The sequence below is a fragment of the Erinaceus europaeus genome, chromosome 6 (genome assembly GCF_950295315.1).
Source record: "Erinaceus europaeus chromosome 6, mEriEur2.1, whole genome shotgun sequence".
Classification (NCBI taxonomy): domain Eukaryota; kingdom Metazoa; phylum Chordata; class Mammalia; order Eulipotyphla; family Erinaceidae; genus Erinaceus; species Erinaceus europaeus.
In genome coordinates this window covers 38535659-38554490 of record NC_080167.1, presented here as the reverse complement: position 1 = coordinate 38554490, position 18832 = coordinate 38535659, and the positions used below count along the sequence as shown (strand labels likewise).

At 38.0% G+C, this 18832-nt stretch overlaps 1 protein-coding gene across 1 annotated transcript in view; it reads right to left on the bottom strand.

The window, feature by feature from the left end:
* Positions 1-18832, bottom strand: part of WDR64 (WD repeat domain 64) — a 156134-nt gene that overhangs the window by 60966 nt on the left and 76336 nt on the right. Inside the window, exons 15-17 of the mRNA XM_060192039.1 lie at positions 15641-15808; positions 9912-10042; positions 649-750 (exon numbers count right to left, since the gene is read on the bottom strand). Coding sequence (XP_060048022.1) covers positions 649-750; positions 9912-10042; positions 15641-15808 — 401 coding nt within the window. The remainder of the gene's footprint in view (positions 1-648; positions 751-9911; positions 10043-15640; positions 15809-18832) is intronic.

Sequence of the window (18832 nt, the reverse complement as noted above, 5' to 3'; positions counted from 1 at the left end):
TAAACAGAGGGACTTAACCTTCTGTGCTACTGCCTGACCCCCTAAAAGCAATTTCTTTGTTAGACTCTGTATAACACACATTGAGTACACACATTACCATGTGCAGTGGGGTACCTTCAAAAGTGGTGTAGCCCCACAACGATCCTGGATCCATACTCCCAGAGAGATAGAGAATGGGAAGGCTATCAGGGGAGGGGATGGGATATGGAGATCGGGTTATGGGAATTGTGCAGAACTGTACCCCTCTTTTCTATGGTTTTGTTAATGTCTCCTTTTTTAAATAAAAAAAAAGTGGTGTAGCAATGCTAAAGGTCTCTTCTTTCTTCCCCTTTCTATTTCCCCTTTTCTTCTCAATTTTACTCTTTCCTATCAAATAAAAGAAATGGATTAAAAAAAGGAAACTCCAAAGTTGACGTGGTAAAGAAATTCAGTTTTCATACTGGCAGTTAGATTCCCACATAGCAAATTAAGTCTTTCTTGACCACTTGCCTACAAAGAAGAATCACCTACAGGGAAGAGATCTGAAGCCAAGTAGTCAACCCAACATTTGTCTTCCCTTAATTATACATTCATTGTTGCTTACACGGGGAGAATTTTTATACTAACTAAATTGACTCCACATAAAATTTCTTGATAATTAAGAGTTACCTTACACATTCAGAGGTACGAAACAGGAACAGAATGTCATTAATTCTAAAGCGTTTAGGATCCAAGTCAGTTTCTACACTGATGCCCTCTTCAGGTCTGTACCTGGAAATAGACATGTATTTATATGACAAACATTAACAAAGCTGTGACTTTACATTACTCTAACATCTCAAAAAGAGCTAGTCAGCTCCTGAATTGTTATTACTTGAACATGACTAGGAAAGTTTCAGATGCAGTGCATAAAAGCAATTTCCTTTTTTTTAAAAAAAAAAATTTCTCTTTTGTTGCCCTTGTTGTTTATTATTGTTGTTGTAGTTGTTCTTGTTGTTATTGATGCTGTAGTTGTTAAATAAGACAGAAGTGGAGAGAGGAGGGGAAGACAGAGAGGGGGACAGAAAGACACCTGCAGACCTGCTTCACTGCCTGTGAAGTGACTCCCCTGCAGGTAGGGAGACAGAGGCTCTAATCGGGATCCTTAAGCCAGTCCTTGCACTTTGTGACGTGTACTTAACCTGCTGTGCTACCGCCCGACCCCCTAAAAACAATTTCTTTGCTAGACTCTGTATAACAACATCATCATGTAGTGTCTTTAATTCACTAGTTTAGTTTGCCAACTTGTATTTAGAGAATAAATTCCTATAATTTTCTGGAACTTGTACACATTTGAAGAACAGAATTCTAGTCTTATAATTTTTATTGTGTTAAGTCTTTAACTTCCTTTGTTTTTAGGTGCTTGATTGTTCTTGCTGCTATAGTAACTAGGATTAATAACCAGGTTTCTTCTTTTGACTTAGTGTTTGCATAGACAAATGTCACTGATTCTTGTATAGTAGTCTTGTAACCTGCCCCCCAATACATTAATTAATAATTTCCTGGAGTTTTCTAGTGGGTCCATTTGGATATCATATTATATCTACAAAATAGTGACACATGGCAATTTTACATCTTCTCTTCTAATCTTTATTATTTTAATTCCTATCTTTTAGCTATTTACTATGACTAGCTATTTACATCTTCTCTTCTAATCTTTATTATTTTAATTCCTATCTTTTAGCTATTTACTATGACTAGCTATTTTCTAAGACTACTGACTAGTAATGGTAATAGTGGGCTACCATGTCTTCTACCTGATCAAAGAGGGAAATCTTAAGTTTTCTTGCCATTGAAAATAATGTTGGCTATGGGCTTGCCTACAGAATAAGAGAAATTATTTACATGATATACATTAGATAAAGGTTTAATAACCAAGGTTTATAAAAAAAACCTTACAAAATTATGCAAAAACTTTGAAAATTGGGGAGAGAGCATGAACAGTATCTTCACTAAAAAAGAGATGCAGAACTCCAACAGACATGGAAAAATTGTCAAAGTATCTGTATATGAGAGAATGAGAATAAGGACAATAACACTTTACACCTGAAAGAAAGTAATACATTAGAAAGTACAGAAACATCAAATGTTGCTGAGGATTGAGGAGGGGAGGATCTCTTCTATACTACTGGTAGAAATACAATTTCATCCAACTCCTGTGGAAAATAGACTGAAATTTCTCAGAATACTAATAACAGACTGACCCTATGACTCAACAATTTATTTTCTAAGGATTTACACAAAGGAAACAAAAACACCCACCCAAAGATATCTATGGACACCAATGTTCATAGAAACTCAATTTGTAATAGCCCAAACTTGGAAGCAACCCAGTTAGCCAACAACAAATGAGTGGCTAAGGAAGTTGTAATATATGTGCACAATGAAATATTACTCAACATTTTTTCTTTATTTGGGGGATTTAATGGTTTACAGTCAAAATACAGTAGTTTGTACAGGTATGACATTGGTCAATTTTCCACACAATAACTAACCCCCCTCTACGTTCTCTTCTGCCATCATGTTCCAGGACCTGAAACCCACTTGCCACCCACCCAAGTCTTTTACTTAGGTGAAATATACCAAACCAAGTCCAAGTTCTGCTTTGTGTTTTCCCTTCTGTTATATTTTTCAACCTCTATGAGTGATATCCTCCCATATTCATCCTTCTCTTTATGACTTATCTCACTTAACATGATTTGTTCAAGTTCTGTCCAAGATGAGGTGAAGTTAGTGAAATCACTATTTTTAATAGATGAGTAGTAGTTCATTGTGTATGTATAGCAGAACTTACTCAGCCACTCATCTTTTGTTATTCAACTTAAAAAATTATTTATAAAATGGAAATATTGACAAGACCATAGGATAAGAGAGCTATAATTCCACACAGTTTCCACCACCTGAACTCCCTATCCCATCCCTGCCCTCCCCCCCAAAAAAAGCTTTCCTATTCTTTCTCCCTCTGGAAGTATGGACCCAGGATCGTTGTGGGATGCAGAAGGTGGAAGGTCTGGCTTCTGTAATTGTTTCCCTGATGAACATGAGTGTTGGCAGGTCGATCTATATTCCCAGCCTGTCTCCCTCTTTCCCTAGTGGGGCAGGGGTCTGAGGAGGTGAGGCTCCAGAACACATTGGTGGGGTCATCTGTAGGGAAGTCAGGTTGACATCATGGTAGCATCTGGAACCTGGTGGCAGAGTAATGAAGCTGGAGGGTTGACATTCTGCGCTTAATGTCTCTGGACACAGTCCAAAGTGAAACAAGCAGAGGGTGTACTGGCTGCGCTGATTAGGTTGGGATCAGTTGCAGTATCAGTTTGTATGAATTGAGAGAAGCATGCAGGAAAGTGAGCCCCACCCTAGAGGTTCCAGACTGAAAGAAATATGAGTTTTGTAGAGAATGGGGAAGTTTCCTGCTGTCTTAGGGTTTAAGAATATGGATAGTTATTGCTATAACCAAATTATTTGGCAATTGGGTTAACTTTGAAAATCCTATTGTTAGGATTTGCTGTATCATACATGACCTCACCATAATTTATGTCCTTTAATATTATTTACATATAGCTGTATCTTATAAATTGATGCTACTAGTTGCTTCTGTTCTCCCTGGTCTAAGCTTATAGGTGGTTTAATATTTCAAAGAACAAGTCATTATTAGAGGTGTATTAACAATTTGAACCCACTGTTAAAATTCAATCTGATTACCAACTTATAGTCTTAAGTGCTTAGATTGAAGGAACATATACTGAGAGCTATGGTCTATGTATCAAAAAGTTTGAGAAATTCAATCCATTTTCCCCTCTCATCTTAAGTAGTGATTTGTGAGACTATAAGTTAATGGGAGTGTATATTAACTTTTAAAAACTGTGAAGTTATATCTTTTGCCTCATCTTGAATAGAACTTGAAGGAATGATGTTAAGTAATATAAGCCAAAAAGAAAAGGATGAATACCAGATTGTATCACCTATAGGTGGAACTTAAGAAACAAGGACAGAAAGGAAGAACTCAAAGACAAACTTGGACTGGGTGTGGTGCATTACATCAAAGCAATGGATTTTGGGGAAGGAGAGAATGCAAGAGGGTAGAGAAAACTTTGAGGTCCTAGTGCATGGTAGAAAAGGACCTAAGTTGGAAGTGAGAGAGATTTGCAGAAATCAATCATACGGAGATGAGAAATTGCACCTGTATTTTTTTTTTTTGCATCTGTATTTTAACAATTATATTATAAACCACGGCCTCCCCAATAAAATGAAAGAGTTAACATCTTTAAGTAAGTTGAATCACAAATTTGAATAAAACATTGTTACTGTCCTACAGGAGCATATAAATGAGTGGAGACAAGGATGTCACTCAGTGATTAGATTACTCTTCCTGCTTATTTGCTGTTGACCCTGATCTAGAGAATGTACATTGTTATGGATCAGACACATAATCCCTAACCACCTGAACTGGCATTTCATGTCATTTAATGTCACAGTTAACAAATATTATAGCGAACAGACCTTGCAGCAACGTTCCTTTTCCTCTAGAGGAAATGGTCATAGTTTACAATGGCCCTATAATACAGTTTGAGATAGTGTGATGCCTCCAATTCTGTTATTTATTCTCAAGATTGTTTTGGCATTTCAAGGTCTTTTCTGGTTCCAGATAAACATTTGTAGCATTTATTCACATCTCCTAAAAATGTGGTTAGGGTCTTGATGGAGATTGCATTAAATTTTTATAAGGCTCTGAGTAGTATATTCATTTTAATAATGTTAATTCTTCCAACCCATGAACTTGGAATATCTTTCCACTTTGTGTCTTTTTATATTTCCTTGAATAGTGAATCATAATTTTCAGCATACAAGTCTTTAACTTCTTTGGTTATGTTTATTCCTAGATATTTTATTATTTTTTGTTGCTATAGTTAAAAGGGATTTCAGGATTTCATGTTCTTCCAACTTAGTGTTTGCATAAAGGAATGCTACTGACTTTTGTATATTAATTTTGTAGCTTGACACCCTATTATATTGCCTGATAATTTCCAAAAGCTTCTTGCTGGATTCTTTAGAGCTTTCCTTTTTATTTACTTATTTACTTATTTTATTTATAAAAAGGAAACATTGACAATACCATAGGATAAGAGGAGTACAACTTCACACAATTCCCACTACCAGATATGGATCCCATCACCTCCCTTGATAGCTTTACTATTCTTTAACCCTCTGGAAGTATGGACCCAGGGCATTGTGGGGTGCAGAAGGTGGAAGGGCTGGCTTCTGTAATTGCTTCCCCGCTGAACACTGGGCATTGACAGGTTGATACATACTCCCAGCCTTCTCTCTCTTTCCCTAGTGGGGTGAGGTTCTGGGGAAGCTCAGGACACATTGGTGGGGTTGTCTGTCCAGGGAAGTCTGATTAGCATCATGGTATCATCTGGAACCTGGTGGCTGAAAAGAAAGTTAACATATAAAGCCAAACAAATTGTTGACTAATCATGAACCTAAAGGCTGGAATAGTGCAGATGAAGGGTTGGAGGAGGGTTCTCCATTTTTTAGATAGCTAGTAGGCATATTTTAGTTATATTCCAAAGGGCTTGTGGCTATACTAGTTTTTTTTTTTTTCCTTTTCTTTTTTTCCCCCTGAGCCTTAAATCTGATACACAGGTGGATCCAAGTTATTCTCTGGGGAGATGATGTCATGGCTAGAAAAAGGACTAGAAAGCTGGATCAGGGAAGAGAGTAGCTCCCAAATATGGGAAAGGTATATAAATATTGTTGACTGTAAACCCCATCGATTTAATCTGATCTGGGGCTCATATTTAGCTTAGGAGCCTATGTGACCTCTATATCCCTGTAGATCTGAGCTCACATTCTGTGGTCATGAGTAGGAACATTCTGAGCTGCCCAATATCAGGACCCATCTTCCTCACGTGTAGCACAGTGTATGTTTACTAGCCTCCCTTCAGAGGACGGAACATTCTCTACCCTTTTTGATCCAAGTTGAGGGCAAGGTCCTATGGAGGCCCACAAAGGGGTCTATTTTGTTGTTACTGATAGAAATGACCAGTAACAATATAGAGAGGGATTATTCGAGGTCTATGCCCATCATGTCTGTTTGGGAAACTCCTGACTCCCCAAATAGGGCTCCAGTTGATGGGGTGGCCTGATAGTGACTAAAGAGTCATTGTTAAAGTATGCTGGTCTCTTGCCTTTACTCAGCTTTTGCAGTCCTTGCTTTGATAAGGTTAGCTTTGGAATGAGTGAGGGAAGTAGGAAGTAGGTGAAGAGGGTATCTAAGTCTAAGTAGACTATTTTATTAGAAATTTTATACTGACACACTGCAGACTATTATGTACTTTTTCTTTCAGGTATATATTTTGCCCTAATTTATGGATACATATGAACATACACTCTATCTCACGGGAACTGGTCTATATCTAGGTTTGGGACTTTGTTAGGAAGTGAACCACTAGAAATGGAATTAGAGAATCCCATGAAAGGAAAGGTCTGACCTGAATAATGAGGCTGGAGGGTTAACATTCCACGCCTGATGTCTCTGGACACAGTCTGAAGTGAAGCATGCTGAGGTGGTATTCCTTGTGTTGATTAGGCTGGGATTGGAGGATGCAATATCATTTGGTATGACTTGAGAGAAGCATGCAGGAAAGTGAGCCCCACCCTAGAGGTTCTAGGACTGGGAAAAATATAGTCTCTATAAAGGAAGTGGGAGGTTCCTGCTGTCTTAGGGTTTAAGAAGGCTATGGATAGTTATTGCTATAATCACATTATTTGGCAATTGGGTTAACTTTGAAATATCCCTTTGTTAGGACTTGCTGTATCATACACAACATCACCATAATTTATGTCCTTTGACATTATTTGTATATAGCTGTGCCACTGGTTGCTTCTGTTTTCCCTGCTCTAAGCTTTTAAGAGAGTCAACTTATCAAAAACTCAGCCTATGGTCTATGCATTAAAAAGTTTGAGACATTCAATTTCCCCTCTCATATCAATTAAATAGTGATTAATATGATTACAAATTAATAGGAGTGTACATAAACACCATTCCCACCACCAAAAGACTGTGTCCCATTCCATCTTCCCCCGCTTCACCTCCTGCCCCGTGAAGCCAAATATCCACCCTCACCCTCAACTCAGGGCTTTTACTTTGGTTCCCTACTCCAAATCCAGTCAAATCCTGCTTTGTGTTTTCCTTTCTGTTCTTCTTTCTCAACTTCTGTTTAAGAGTGGGGTTATCCCATACTTGTCTTTCTCTTTCTGACTTAGCTCATGTAACAGAATTCCTTCTATGTCCATCCAAGATGGGTCAGAGAAGGTGGGTTCATTGTTCTTTTTTATATAATTTTTATTATGTTTATTTTTGTTTGATATAAACAGCCAGAAATCAAGAGAGAACGAGGTGATAGAGAAGGAGAGAGGCAGAGAGACACCTCCAACACTACTTCACCACTTGCAAAGCTTTCCCCCTGCAGGTGGGGACTAGGGTCTTGAATCCAGATCCTTGCGCACTGAAATGTATGCACTCAACCAAGTGTGACACCACCTGGCCCCAAGTTCATTGTTCTTAATAGTTGTGTAGTTCTGTAGGTCTTTCTATGTGTACTATCACATCATCTGCAAATAGGGAGAGTTTGAATTCTTCTCTTCCACTCTATATCTCTTTAATTCCTTTCCTGATTGCTATGGCAAGAACTTCCAACACTATGTTCAACAGTAATGGTGATACTGGGAGGCCTATCTAGTACCTGATCTGAGGGGAAATGCTTCCAGTTTTTCACCATTGAGTATGATGTTAGCTATAGGTTTGCTATATATGGACTCAACTATTTTGAGGAATTTTCCATCTATTCCAATTTTTGGTCATGTTTTGATCATAAAGGGATGTAATATTTTGTCAAAGGCTTTCTCTGAATCTATTGATATGACCATGTGGTTTTTGGTCTTGGTTTTATTGATGTGGAGGATGATGCTGATTGATTTACATATGTTAAATCAACCTTGCATCCCTGGGATAAACCCCACTTGGTCATGATGAACAATCTTTTTAATATACTGCTGTATCTGATTGGCTAGAAATTTGTTCAATATTTTACATCTATATTCATCAGAGATATTGGTCTGTAGTTTTCTTTTTTGGTTATGTCCCTGTCTGCTTTTGGTATCAGAGTGATGTTGACTTCATGAAGCTGGAAAGGAGTATTCCTGTATCTTCAATCTTCTGGAAGAGTTTTAAAAGTAGAGGTATTAGTTCTTTTTTGAAGGTTTTGTAGGCTTCATTTTACAGCCATCAGGTCCAGGACTTTTATTTTTGGGAAGGTTTTTAATAACTATTTCAATTTCTTTGGCCTGTTCATATGTTCTAGTTGTAGTTTATTTTATTTAATTTTTGAAGTTTCTAAGTATCTACTAACTCATTTATTTCTTCCAGGTTCTCTAGCTTGGTGGTACATAGTTGTTCAGTACAGAGATTTTAAATCTATTTAAATCTATTTATATGATCTCTTTATAGGAAAGGAACTTTATGTATGATTAACTATAGTGTTATTTTTGTCTGGTTGAGCATAACATAGAGCTTGCAGGAATTCTTAGTCATGTCTAGAACATCAACAAGGAGATCTTTTGATATGCTTCTAAATTCTGCTTCTAAGACCCCTTCTGTTTCATTGGTTTAATCCCCCCTGCTTAACAATGTATTCTATTTACATAATCACCATTAACTAAGCACTGCCCTGCCTCCAGGCCATTGGTTTAATCCTCACTGTTTTGCATGCTTTTTCCTTCTCCCCACCCCCTATCTTATGTACATCCTCTTTGGACCTGACTCTTCCACCTCAGGATATATAAGGACAAGATTGTGATTAGAGATAGCTTAGATTGTGCTGCGTTCCACATGAATAAAGACTGAACTGTGTACCACTCAGCCATGAGTCCCTGGTCATCTCTCTCTCCCGCCCTCAAAGCTAGCCCAGCAGAGATCTCCATCTTTAGACTGGGAGAGCTATTCCTTGTTTAGGCTGTGACATCAAAAGAATGGCCTTCGCCTTGTTAGTCTACCTGCTTTTCCTTGTACATAAGTATCTTGTATTTTGCCATACACTCTTAAAAATTCCTTAAACCAAGCATGTTCACACATGAACTTTATAGTTCGACTACATACTGGGGAGAATTAATTAATTTTACAATTCAACCATAGTAAGTGATTTATTGTTATATTATTCCCTATAAAAACAGTGTTAAGAAAATTGAGAAATGGATGGTAGGGAGAAGGTAAGGATTTAGGCTGTGGTACATAGTCAATGTAGCTGACTGAAAGGTAGAACTGTATATAATTACACCCTTATTAGCACTGTGCTTCAATAAATCATATATATTGGTGTGGTGAAAGAGAAAAAAACCTATTTAGAATATCTTTCATCATTCAACGTTAGTCATTAAGTAGATAGTGGTAGCACTGAAAATGTTGGATGAGACGTTGGGGAGAGAAGTAAATTGGGATGAACTTTTAAACATATAGGGTCTCAAGAGTCTTAGTGGCAATTTAGGTAAGTATATTAGAAGCTCTGCAGAAATTAGTGTTAACAGGTATAATCTATGCTAAATATTTGCTGAATTTATAAATTCAAATAAAATTACACATGGAAATGTACTATAGTCAGAAGACTAAAGGTCAAAATATTAAGGAATGAAAATACTTAAGATTTCCTTTATTTATATTATTCTGGAATTTAGATTCTTAGAACATAAACTCATGAGCTTTCCTCTAGGAAGACTCTCTTAAGAGTTATCACTCTTCAGTAATTACTACTTCTATCATTGCTTGACTTTAGTATTGAATGTTACTTAGACTTATGCATACAACTTATATATTTTAAGGAAGATATACAACTTACACTTCTTTGACAGTAAATGTTACAAAGTTCCATAAAATGATTACACCACTTAACGTTCCAGCAGCTATCAAATTATATCCTTCTACTTGTAATAAATCAATGCAGCTCACTTCACTACTGAAGGCAAGATTCTGAAAAGGATGGAAACAAACTGTAAACACAATATCTAATGTCAGTATAAACATTAGTAATACACTTTGTTATTCTATTATCAACCTAAAACAAAATGTACATATATATGTGTATATATATAATTGGCATTTAGAAAAATCTGTCTAGTCTTTTTGTTATTAAAATGTTACGTTTGTATTATTTATTGAAATAACAACATCTTTTCTCTTTCCTCTCAGTCTTGACTTATTCTACCTTTGCCTACCACCACTGGATTACTTTCACATTTTTCTCTTCCTTTCAAACTTATTTGAAGAATATTCTACATTGAATATTTTCACTGACTTTTCCTTCACACATTGATCAGTGAGTGAATACCACTGCTCTATCCTACTGTATAAAAATGTTTTCTAATTATCATTAAATGCTTTTTATTGCTAGTGTTATGTGATACTTTTCTTTTTTTTGCACTCACTCTGCTAAGTTCTTGAAATGCAATGTGACAAAACAATTCACAAAACAACTTGACAAAACAATTCATTCCTGGAGTAGTAGGGTTGCATTTTTGTGTTATCAGTATCATACAAAAATATTAATCTGGAGGCCAGGCAGTAGTAGTTCAGTGGGTTAAGTGCTCATGGCACAAAGAGCAAGGACTGGCATAAGGATCCTGGTTGGAGCCCTCAGCTCCCCACCTTCGGGGGGGGTCACTTCACAAGTGGTGAAGCAGGTCTGCAGGTGTCTATCTCTCTCTCCTCCTTCTCTCTCCATTTCTCTCTGTCCTATCCAACAACAATAACAACAACAATGATAAACAACAAGGGCAACAAAAGGGAAAAATAGCCTCCAGGAGCAGTAGATTCATAGTACAGGCACTGAGCCCCAGTAATAACCCTCGAGGCAAAAAAAAAAAGTAATCTAAATCTTTATATAAAAATAGCTTCTGCATTTCTCTGTCTTTCATCCTGAAAATATACACACATTTCATTCAATGCACACTTGCTCCTTCCATATCAAATAGGTGTTGTCAACCTAAAAAATAGATATAGTTAGATAATTTAAATTAATGTCTAGATTCAGCATCTATACCCATTTCTGACATATTTTGACGCATATTCAAATGTTAGTCAGCATTTTAACTTTTTCTTGATCACATACACCTTTAGGAATCTTGAAAAAACAAAGTATAATCTATTGAGGCACAAATTAATAAGCTGAAATAGTGACATAAACGAATCCGAAAAATATTATTTTGAAGTAATGGAATCTTAAGTATATCCTTTAGGATCCCACTTATACAATAGTCCACAACAGTGAAAACAAATTCATTGTGGAAAAAAATTAGAATAGCCATTTCCTTGTTCTACCTCATTAATTTTAGAGAGATATTGATAAACTATTAATGGACTATGATGAAAACCTGTGATGATGTCCAAGAATGTGTGTGTGTGTGTGTGTGTGTGTGTGTGTGTGTGTGTGTGTGTGTGTGTGTGTGTGTGTGTGTGATATTGGGACCTAGTTTTTCCATGATTTCACACCACTGGACCACTTGTTGTTCATATAGTGATAAGGACAGATATAAGCATCCACTGGAATTTATTCCAGTGCTTTAGCACCCCCATATATGCCAGATCTTGAACTTGGGTCATGGACATCAAGGCATAGATCCATGAAAATGCACATAATGAAAACAGAAGAAACTGAATAAAATGATTAGAGACTATATTATAAAAATAGCATATATATTTAAAACAAAACATTCATAACCTAGATGAAAAACAGAAAAGTTAGTTATAGAGACAGTGTAGAAAGTCCAGGAATAGAAGTTAGAACAGATCTTGTTTTACAGATTTAATTTTAGGATAACTTAAATGCTTACAAAATAATTAGATAATATTAAGTTATGAAAAAGCAAGTAATTATAAAGCGAAACAAACTTAGCTGTGTACAGAGCTCTAGCACAAGGAAATATTGAATACATTTTTTAAAAGAATTTTTTATTTTAGGAAAAAAGAGACACAAGAACATTGTTTATTATGAGGTGTCAAGAATTAACTAGGACCCATGTGTAACAATGCACTGGCCCCACTAAGACACCCCTCTGGATGTTAAAGTAGTGGTAAAGCATCATGGTTTGATGGGATACTCAAAGTGTTGTATACCCTAAGGACAAAACCAACTGGGAAAAAACCAAAATCTTGAACTGTTCTTTAGCTCTCATATTTCTGGCCACTTTCTTCTTTTCCTAAAAGTATTTTGTAACATGCTATATTGTAATACAGCACCATATAACATAAAATCTCATATTGCATAAAAAACATTTTTTTTTCAGTAAGACTCATAACATAAGGAGCTCACCACAGTGCATTACATCAGACTTTTTTTTTTACATCAGACATTTTCATCAAGATTCACACAAAAGAAACCGCGTTTTATCTGAAACGTTTTACATAACAATAAAAAACAATTCTATTCATATAATTAAGAACAAAGATTTTCTCAAAGAAAATCTATCCTACAGTTTTGTTAATGTCTCCTTTCTTAAATAAAAAAAAAGAAAAGATGATAGAAAAAAAGCAAAAACACATTGCATTAAACTTGAATTAGGATATTATTTGAACTAATGATTTCTTTTCTTTTAAAATATTTTATTTATTTTTCTTTTTTTAATATTTATTTGTTCCCTTTTGTTGCCCTTGTTTTACTGTTGTTGTTATTAATGTCGTTGTTGTTGGATAGGACAGGGAGAAATGGAGAGAGAAGGAGAAGACAGAGAGGGGGAGAGAAAGATAAACACCTGCAGAATTGCTTCACCTGTGAAGCGACTCCCTGAAGGTGGGGAGGCGGGAGCTTGAACCGGGATCCTTATGCGGTCCTTGTGCTTTGCGCCACATGCGCTTAACCCACTGCGCTACTGCCAGACTCCCATATTTTATTTATTTATTAATGAGGAAGATAGGAGGGGAGAGAGAGAGAGAAAAAGAGAGAGAGAGAGAGAGAGAATCAGATATCTCTGGTTCATGTGCTGCCAGAGACTGAACTCAGGACCTCATGCTTAAGAGTCTAATGCTTTTATCCATTGCGTCACCTAGTGATTTCTTTTGTAACTGTTCTTTGCAAAGGTCTGAAAATAAAGATCAAACCAATGGTGACTTTGAAAAACTCAGAGAGTAGTTTCCTAACATCATTTCCCAGTAAATAGAACTAAGCTTTCTTCGAGGCGGGATAATTCAACCATCAACAATAATTCATATTATTGTCTGAAATGCATTAAATATTAAAATATTTAAAATTTGAATGGTATCAAATAAATATAATTGACACATTTGAAGAATATTTGGAAACCTATTCCTTTTCTTTTTACAACTGAGGGGAGGGCAAGAAATTATTTATTTTCATTTACTTTTTATTGTTTGCCTCCAGGGTTATTGCTAAGGCTCTGTGTCTGCACTATGAATCTACTGCTCCTGGCCACCATCTTTTTTCCATTGTTGTTGTTGGATAGGTCAGAGAGAAATTGAGAGAGAAGGGGAAGACAGAGATGGGGAGAGAAAGATAGATACCTGCAGGGCTGCTTCACCGCTTGTGAAGTGACCCACCCCTGCAGGTGGGGATCTGGGGGCTGGAACAGGGATCCTTTAGCTGGTCCTTGCACTTCACGTTTTGTGTACTTAACCCAGTGCACTACTACCCGATCCCCTTATTTTTCTTAAAAATTTCCTTATCTTTATTCATTTATTGGATAGAGAAAGTCGGATATCAAGAGGGAAGATAGGAAGAGAGAGACACTTACAGCACTGCTTCACTACTTGCAAAGCCCTGCAGGTGGGGGGGGGGGGGCTGGAGGCTTGTGCATTGTAATATGTGCACTCAACCAGGTGTGCCACCACCTTCAGGGAACCACTTCATGAACCATAAAGCAGGTCTGTAAGTGTCTTATCTTTCTTTCCCTCTATCTCCCCATCCTCTGTCAATTTCTCTCTCTTTTAATAACAAAAATTAGAAAGAAAAAAATAGCTTCCCAGAACAGTGAATTTGTAGTGTCTGCACTGAGCCCCAGCAATAACCCTGGTGACAATAAAAAAAAAAGTAAAACTTCATGCAACTGAGCCATTAAATAAGCCAGCAAGTTTCAGAAAAATGGGAAACTTCGACACAAACGGTCCAGTATCTTCAAAAAGAAATCATTAGAGGGAAAATATAGCAAGAGTTACAGCATAAAAGAGATTTAAGAAATCTTATTTATTTATTTATTTATTTACTTGTTGGATAGAGACAGCCAGAAATTAAGAGAGAAAGGGGTGATATAGAGACAGATTTCTGCAGCACTGCTTCGCCACTTGTGAAGCTTTTCCCTCTGCATGTGGGGATCAGGGGCTTGAACCAGGGTCCTTGTGCATTGTAACATGTGTGATCAACCAGGTGTGCCACCACCCAAGCCCTTATAAAACAGATTTAATGGACTTAGTAACCAAATAACCTATTAACCAAATGCATCAAATGTATATTGTGTAAATATTGGCTGAGGCAAATAAACTATAAAAATAAGAATTTCAGGGGAGTCGGGCTGTAGTGCAGCGGGTTAAGCGCAGGTGGCGCAAAGCACGAGGACCGGCATAAGGATCCCAGTTCGAACCCCGGCTCCCCACCTGCAGGGGAGTCGCTTCACAGGCGGTGAAGCAGGTCTGCGGGTGTCTATCTTTCTCTCCTCCTCTCTGTCTTCCCCTCCTCTCTCCATTTCTCTCTGTCCTATCCAACAATGACAACAACAATAATAACTACAACAATAAAACAACAAGGGCAACAAAAGGGAATAAATAAATTAAATAAATAAAAAATAATATAAAAAAATAAAGAAAAAAAAGAATTTCAAAAAATGTAAGAAATTACAGAAGTGAATACATGATGATATTACAGACACATTGTGTATTATTTTAAAACAAATATTTGCTTCTGCACCCCAAAAAGGATTTTGGTCCATACTCCCCAGCGGGGGAGAAATGATAGGGGAAGATGATCAGAGGGCTCTGAACTTCAATTCTATCAGGATTTAGAGAAAAGGAAAAAAGAACATTTAGATGCAGAAGTACATGTAGATGTAGAACCATAGAATAAATGGGCAAATATGTATAAATATAGACAGTAATATAGATAGTAATAGAAAAAAATAATCAACTCATATCTGCAACTTTGGGAGAACCACTGTAGCTTCCAATAGAGGAAATGAGGATACAGAGCTCTAGTGGTAGTAATGGTACATAATTATACCCATTTTATCTTATAATTTTATAAATTAATATAAAGTCACTAATAACATTAAAAAATATTTCAGTAAGTAATGGCATAATTGTTAATTTTTAGTCCACCATCTAGAAGTATATTTAGAATTATTGATGAGTAAAATGACACATTATCTAGGACTTGTTCAAGCTAATATTTTGCTGGTGGTCATGAGAAGATATGAATAAAGAGAAATAAGGTTGGCCACGCAGAGATAATTTCTGAAATGGAGGAACAGTACACAAAGTTAATGGTATTATTTTTCTCTACTTGCCACATGTTTGCAATTCTCCAGAATTAAAAACAAGAGAAAATAAAGAAATGAAATTTACACTAACATGTTGAGAAAAGTGTTTCTCAGTTATCAACTCAACGCTTGGGAAAGGAAGGCTTGTTTTCCTGTCAGTAGACATCTTCAGGTGCACAACACGATTCATAGTTTTCAAGATAGGCACCACATCAGGCAGCTCCCATATCACCACAAGGTAAATATCCTCCTCCTTACCCTTTAATAGAAATGCAGTGAAAAAATAATTATTTTATTTTGAGTTGCTTTAGACATTAAAATGAAACGTACATGGTTGTTTGGTAGTGTATCCAGTAGAGCATACATATTACAATGCCTGTGGAGTTGAGTTTAAGTCGGAAATGTTATACATGTACATACTATTGTCTTTTACTGTTGACTGTAAACCATTAATCCCCCAATAGAGACATAAGAAAAAATCCCAAACAAAACAAAAGCCCAAAACATTTCTCAGTTTTCCACATAACAATATAACCCCACTAGGTCCTTCTCTGCTATCATGTTCCAGGACCTGAACCCTCCCCCAGCCACCACCCCAGAGTCTTTTACTTTGGTGTATACACCAACTCCAGTCCAAGTTCTGCTTAGTGTTTTCCCTTCTGATCTTGTTTTTCAATTGCTAACTATATGCCTTGTCTTGATGCTGAATGCGAGCAACTACTAAAGCAGTATGATGAGTCGGGCGACCCAGATGTGGCTGACCATCTCATTGCCTCCCTGGATGCAGCACGCCAAGCCCGCTGGCAACAACTCACGGAAAGTCTGAACTTCACCCACTCAAGTAGGAAGGCCTGGAAGCTTCTTCACAGACTGGGTGCCGGTAGCCAACCCCCTCCCGTCTCCCATCCTCCCATATCTCCAAACTCAGTGGCCAGTCACCTAACTCAAGTTGGACGTGCTAAGATCGACCCAGTCTGGAAAAGAGAAATTTCCCATGAGTGGTCATCCCACTTCCGGTTATCTTGTCCATCTCCAAAACTCTCTCCCTTTACACTGTCTGAACTGCAAGACACTTTGAAGAGGGTTAAACCGGGAACAGCTGCTGGCTATGATAACATCACCCCAGAACTCATTCTTAACCTGGGCCCCGCGGCAAAGAAGTGGCTCGCTTCATTCCTGTCCCACATCTTGGAATCTGAGTCTATGCCCAAAGTTTGGCGTTGTGCGAAGATCATAGCGGTTTTGAAACCAAAGAAAGACCCAACACTGGCTGCCAGCTATAGACCAATTTCTCTCCTCTCCGTGTGTTACAAACTCCTTGAGAGGCTGCTTCTATCACGTATTTCTCATCTTACCGAGAAATTCCTATCACCCGCCCAGGCTGGTTTCCGCCCAGGAAGATCTACCTGTGAACAAGCCCTGGCCCTCTCAACTTACAGTGAAAATGGATTCCAGAAGAATTTAAAGACGGGTGCTGTCTTTGTTGATCTCATAGCAGCCTATGACACGGTCTGGCACCGTGGTCTCCTGGTCAAGATCTCAAGATGCCTGCCTCCATGGGTGGACAACACTATATCGTTTCTTCTCCAAAACAGAAGATTCCGGGTACATCTGGGTGACAAGTCTAGCAGACGGAGACTTGTCTCAAGTGGCCTCCCCCAGGGCTCTGTTCTGGCTCCTACGCTATTTAATATTTACATCAATGACCTCCCAGAAACTTCTACAAGGAAGTTCATCTATGCCGATGACATCTGCTGTGCAACTCAGGCATCAAAGTTCGACATCCTCGAGGAAACACTCACGAAAGACATGTCTCTGATATCTGATTACTGTAAAAAATGGCGACTAATTCCTAGCACTGCTAAAACGGTATCATCTGTTTTACATCTACACCATGCCTCAGCCTCACGTGAGCTTAATGTGCAGCTTGGTGATACGAGAATCCGGCATGAAGCCCAGCCAGTCTATCTTGGCGTTACTCTCGATCACACTCTGTCATTTCACAAACATCTCACAAAAACTGCAGCAAAGGTGGGCGCGAGGAATAACATCATTGCAAGACTGGCCAGCTCCTCATGGGGCGCCAGCGCTTCCACACTACGATCATCCTCTCTGGCATTATGCTATTGCACTGCAGAATACTGTGCCCCAGTATGGTTCTGTAGCCCCCATGTCCACTTGGTCGATTCCAAATTATATTCCTCCATGAGGATAATTTCTGGAACCATCCGTTCCACCCCGGTTCCATGGCTGCCAGTTCTTAGCAACATCACCCCGCCAGATATTCGTCGGGATGCGGCATCATCTAAGTTCATTTCCCACGTCTACGCTCGACCAGACCTGCCAATATACGCGGATATCTTCGCCCACCCTGTTCAACACTTGACGTCTCATCACCCAATCTGGTCCCCTACGCCTACACTGAACTTCTCTGTTCCAGTCTCTTGGAAACAGAGCTGGCAGTCAGCTGAGGTAAAGAACAAACACCTCATCACAGACCCCTGCAAGCGTCAACCCGGCTTTGACCTAGCACGTTATGATTGAGCTCTCCTCAATCGGTATTGAACAGGCCATGGCCGGTGCACTGCTATGTTCCATCGCTGGGGAGCCAGAGACGACCCGAACTGCCCCTGAGGCTCCAGACAGTATGACCCACATAGTCAACGACTGCCACCTCTCCAGATTCAAAGGAGGTCTCAAAACTTTACATCAGGCTCAACCTGATGCTGTTGACTGGCTATGGAAGAAGGGCAAACGCTAGAAGAAGAAGAAGAACTTCTGTCTATGAGTGAGATCATCCCATCCATATTCATCCTTCTGTTTCTGAATTATCTTACTTGACATGATTCCTTCAAGCTCCATCCAAGATGAGGTGAAGAAGGTAAAATCACCATTTTTAATAGCTGAGTAATTTCATCAATTTCTAATGCAATTTTTTTCCTCTTCAAAGATAAATTTATGTCCATTTGATGGCATATGTCCACTGGATGGCATGTATTTTATACACTGGCTTTAATAGGATTAGTTGCTTTATTTTTGAACCACTTGGGTTTATTAATCAGATATTCTCAATATGTGAAACAGTAAAATTAAAGATATATATGTGGAGACAGAGATAGCATTGGAGCCTCTCAGTATTCATAATTTCATTGCTCATTGCTTATGCTTTAATTCCTTTCCCCCAAAATTCATATTTATATCTGTGCATCATCCATCTATCTGTAATAGTGAAGCATTCCCTTGCAGGTGGGGAACAAGAGCTTGAACCTGGGTCCTTGAGCAT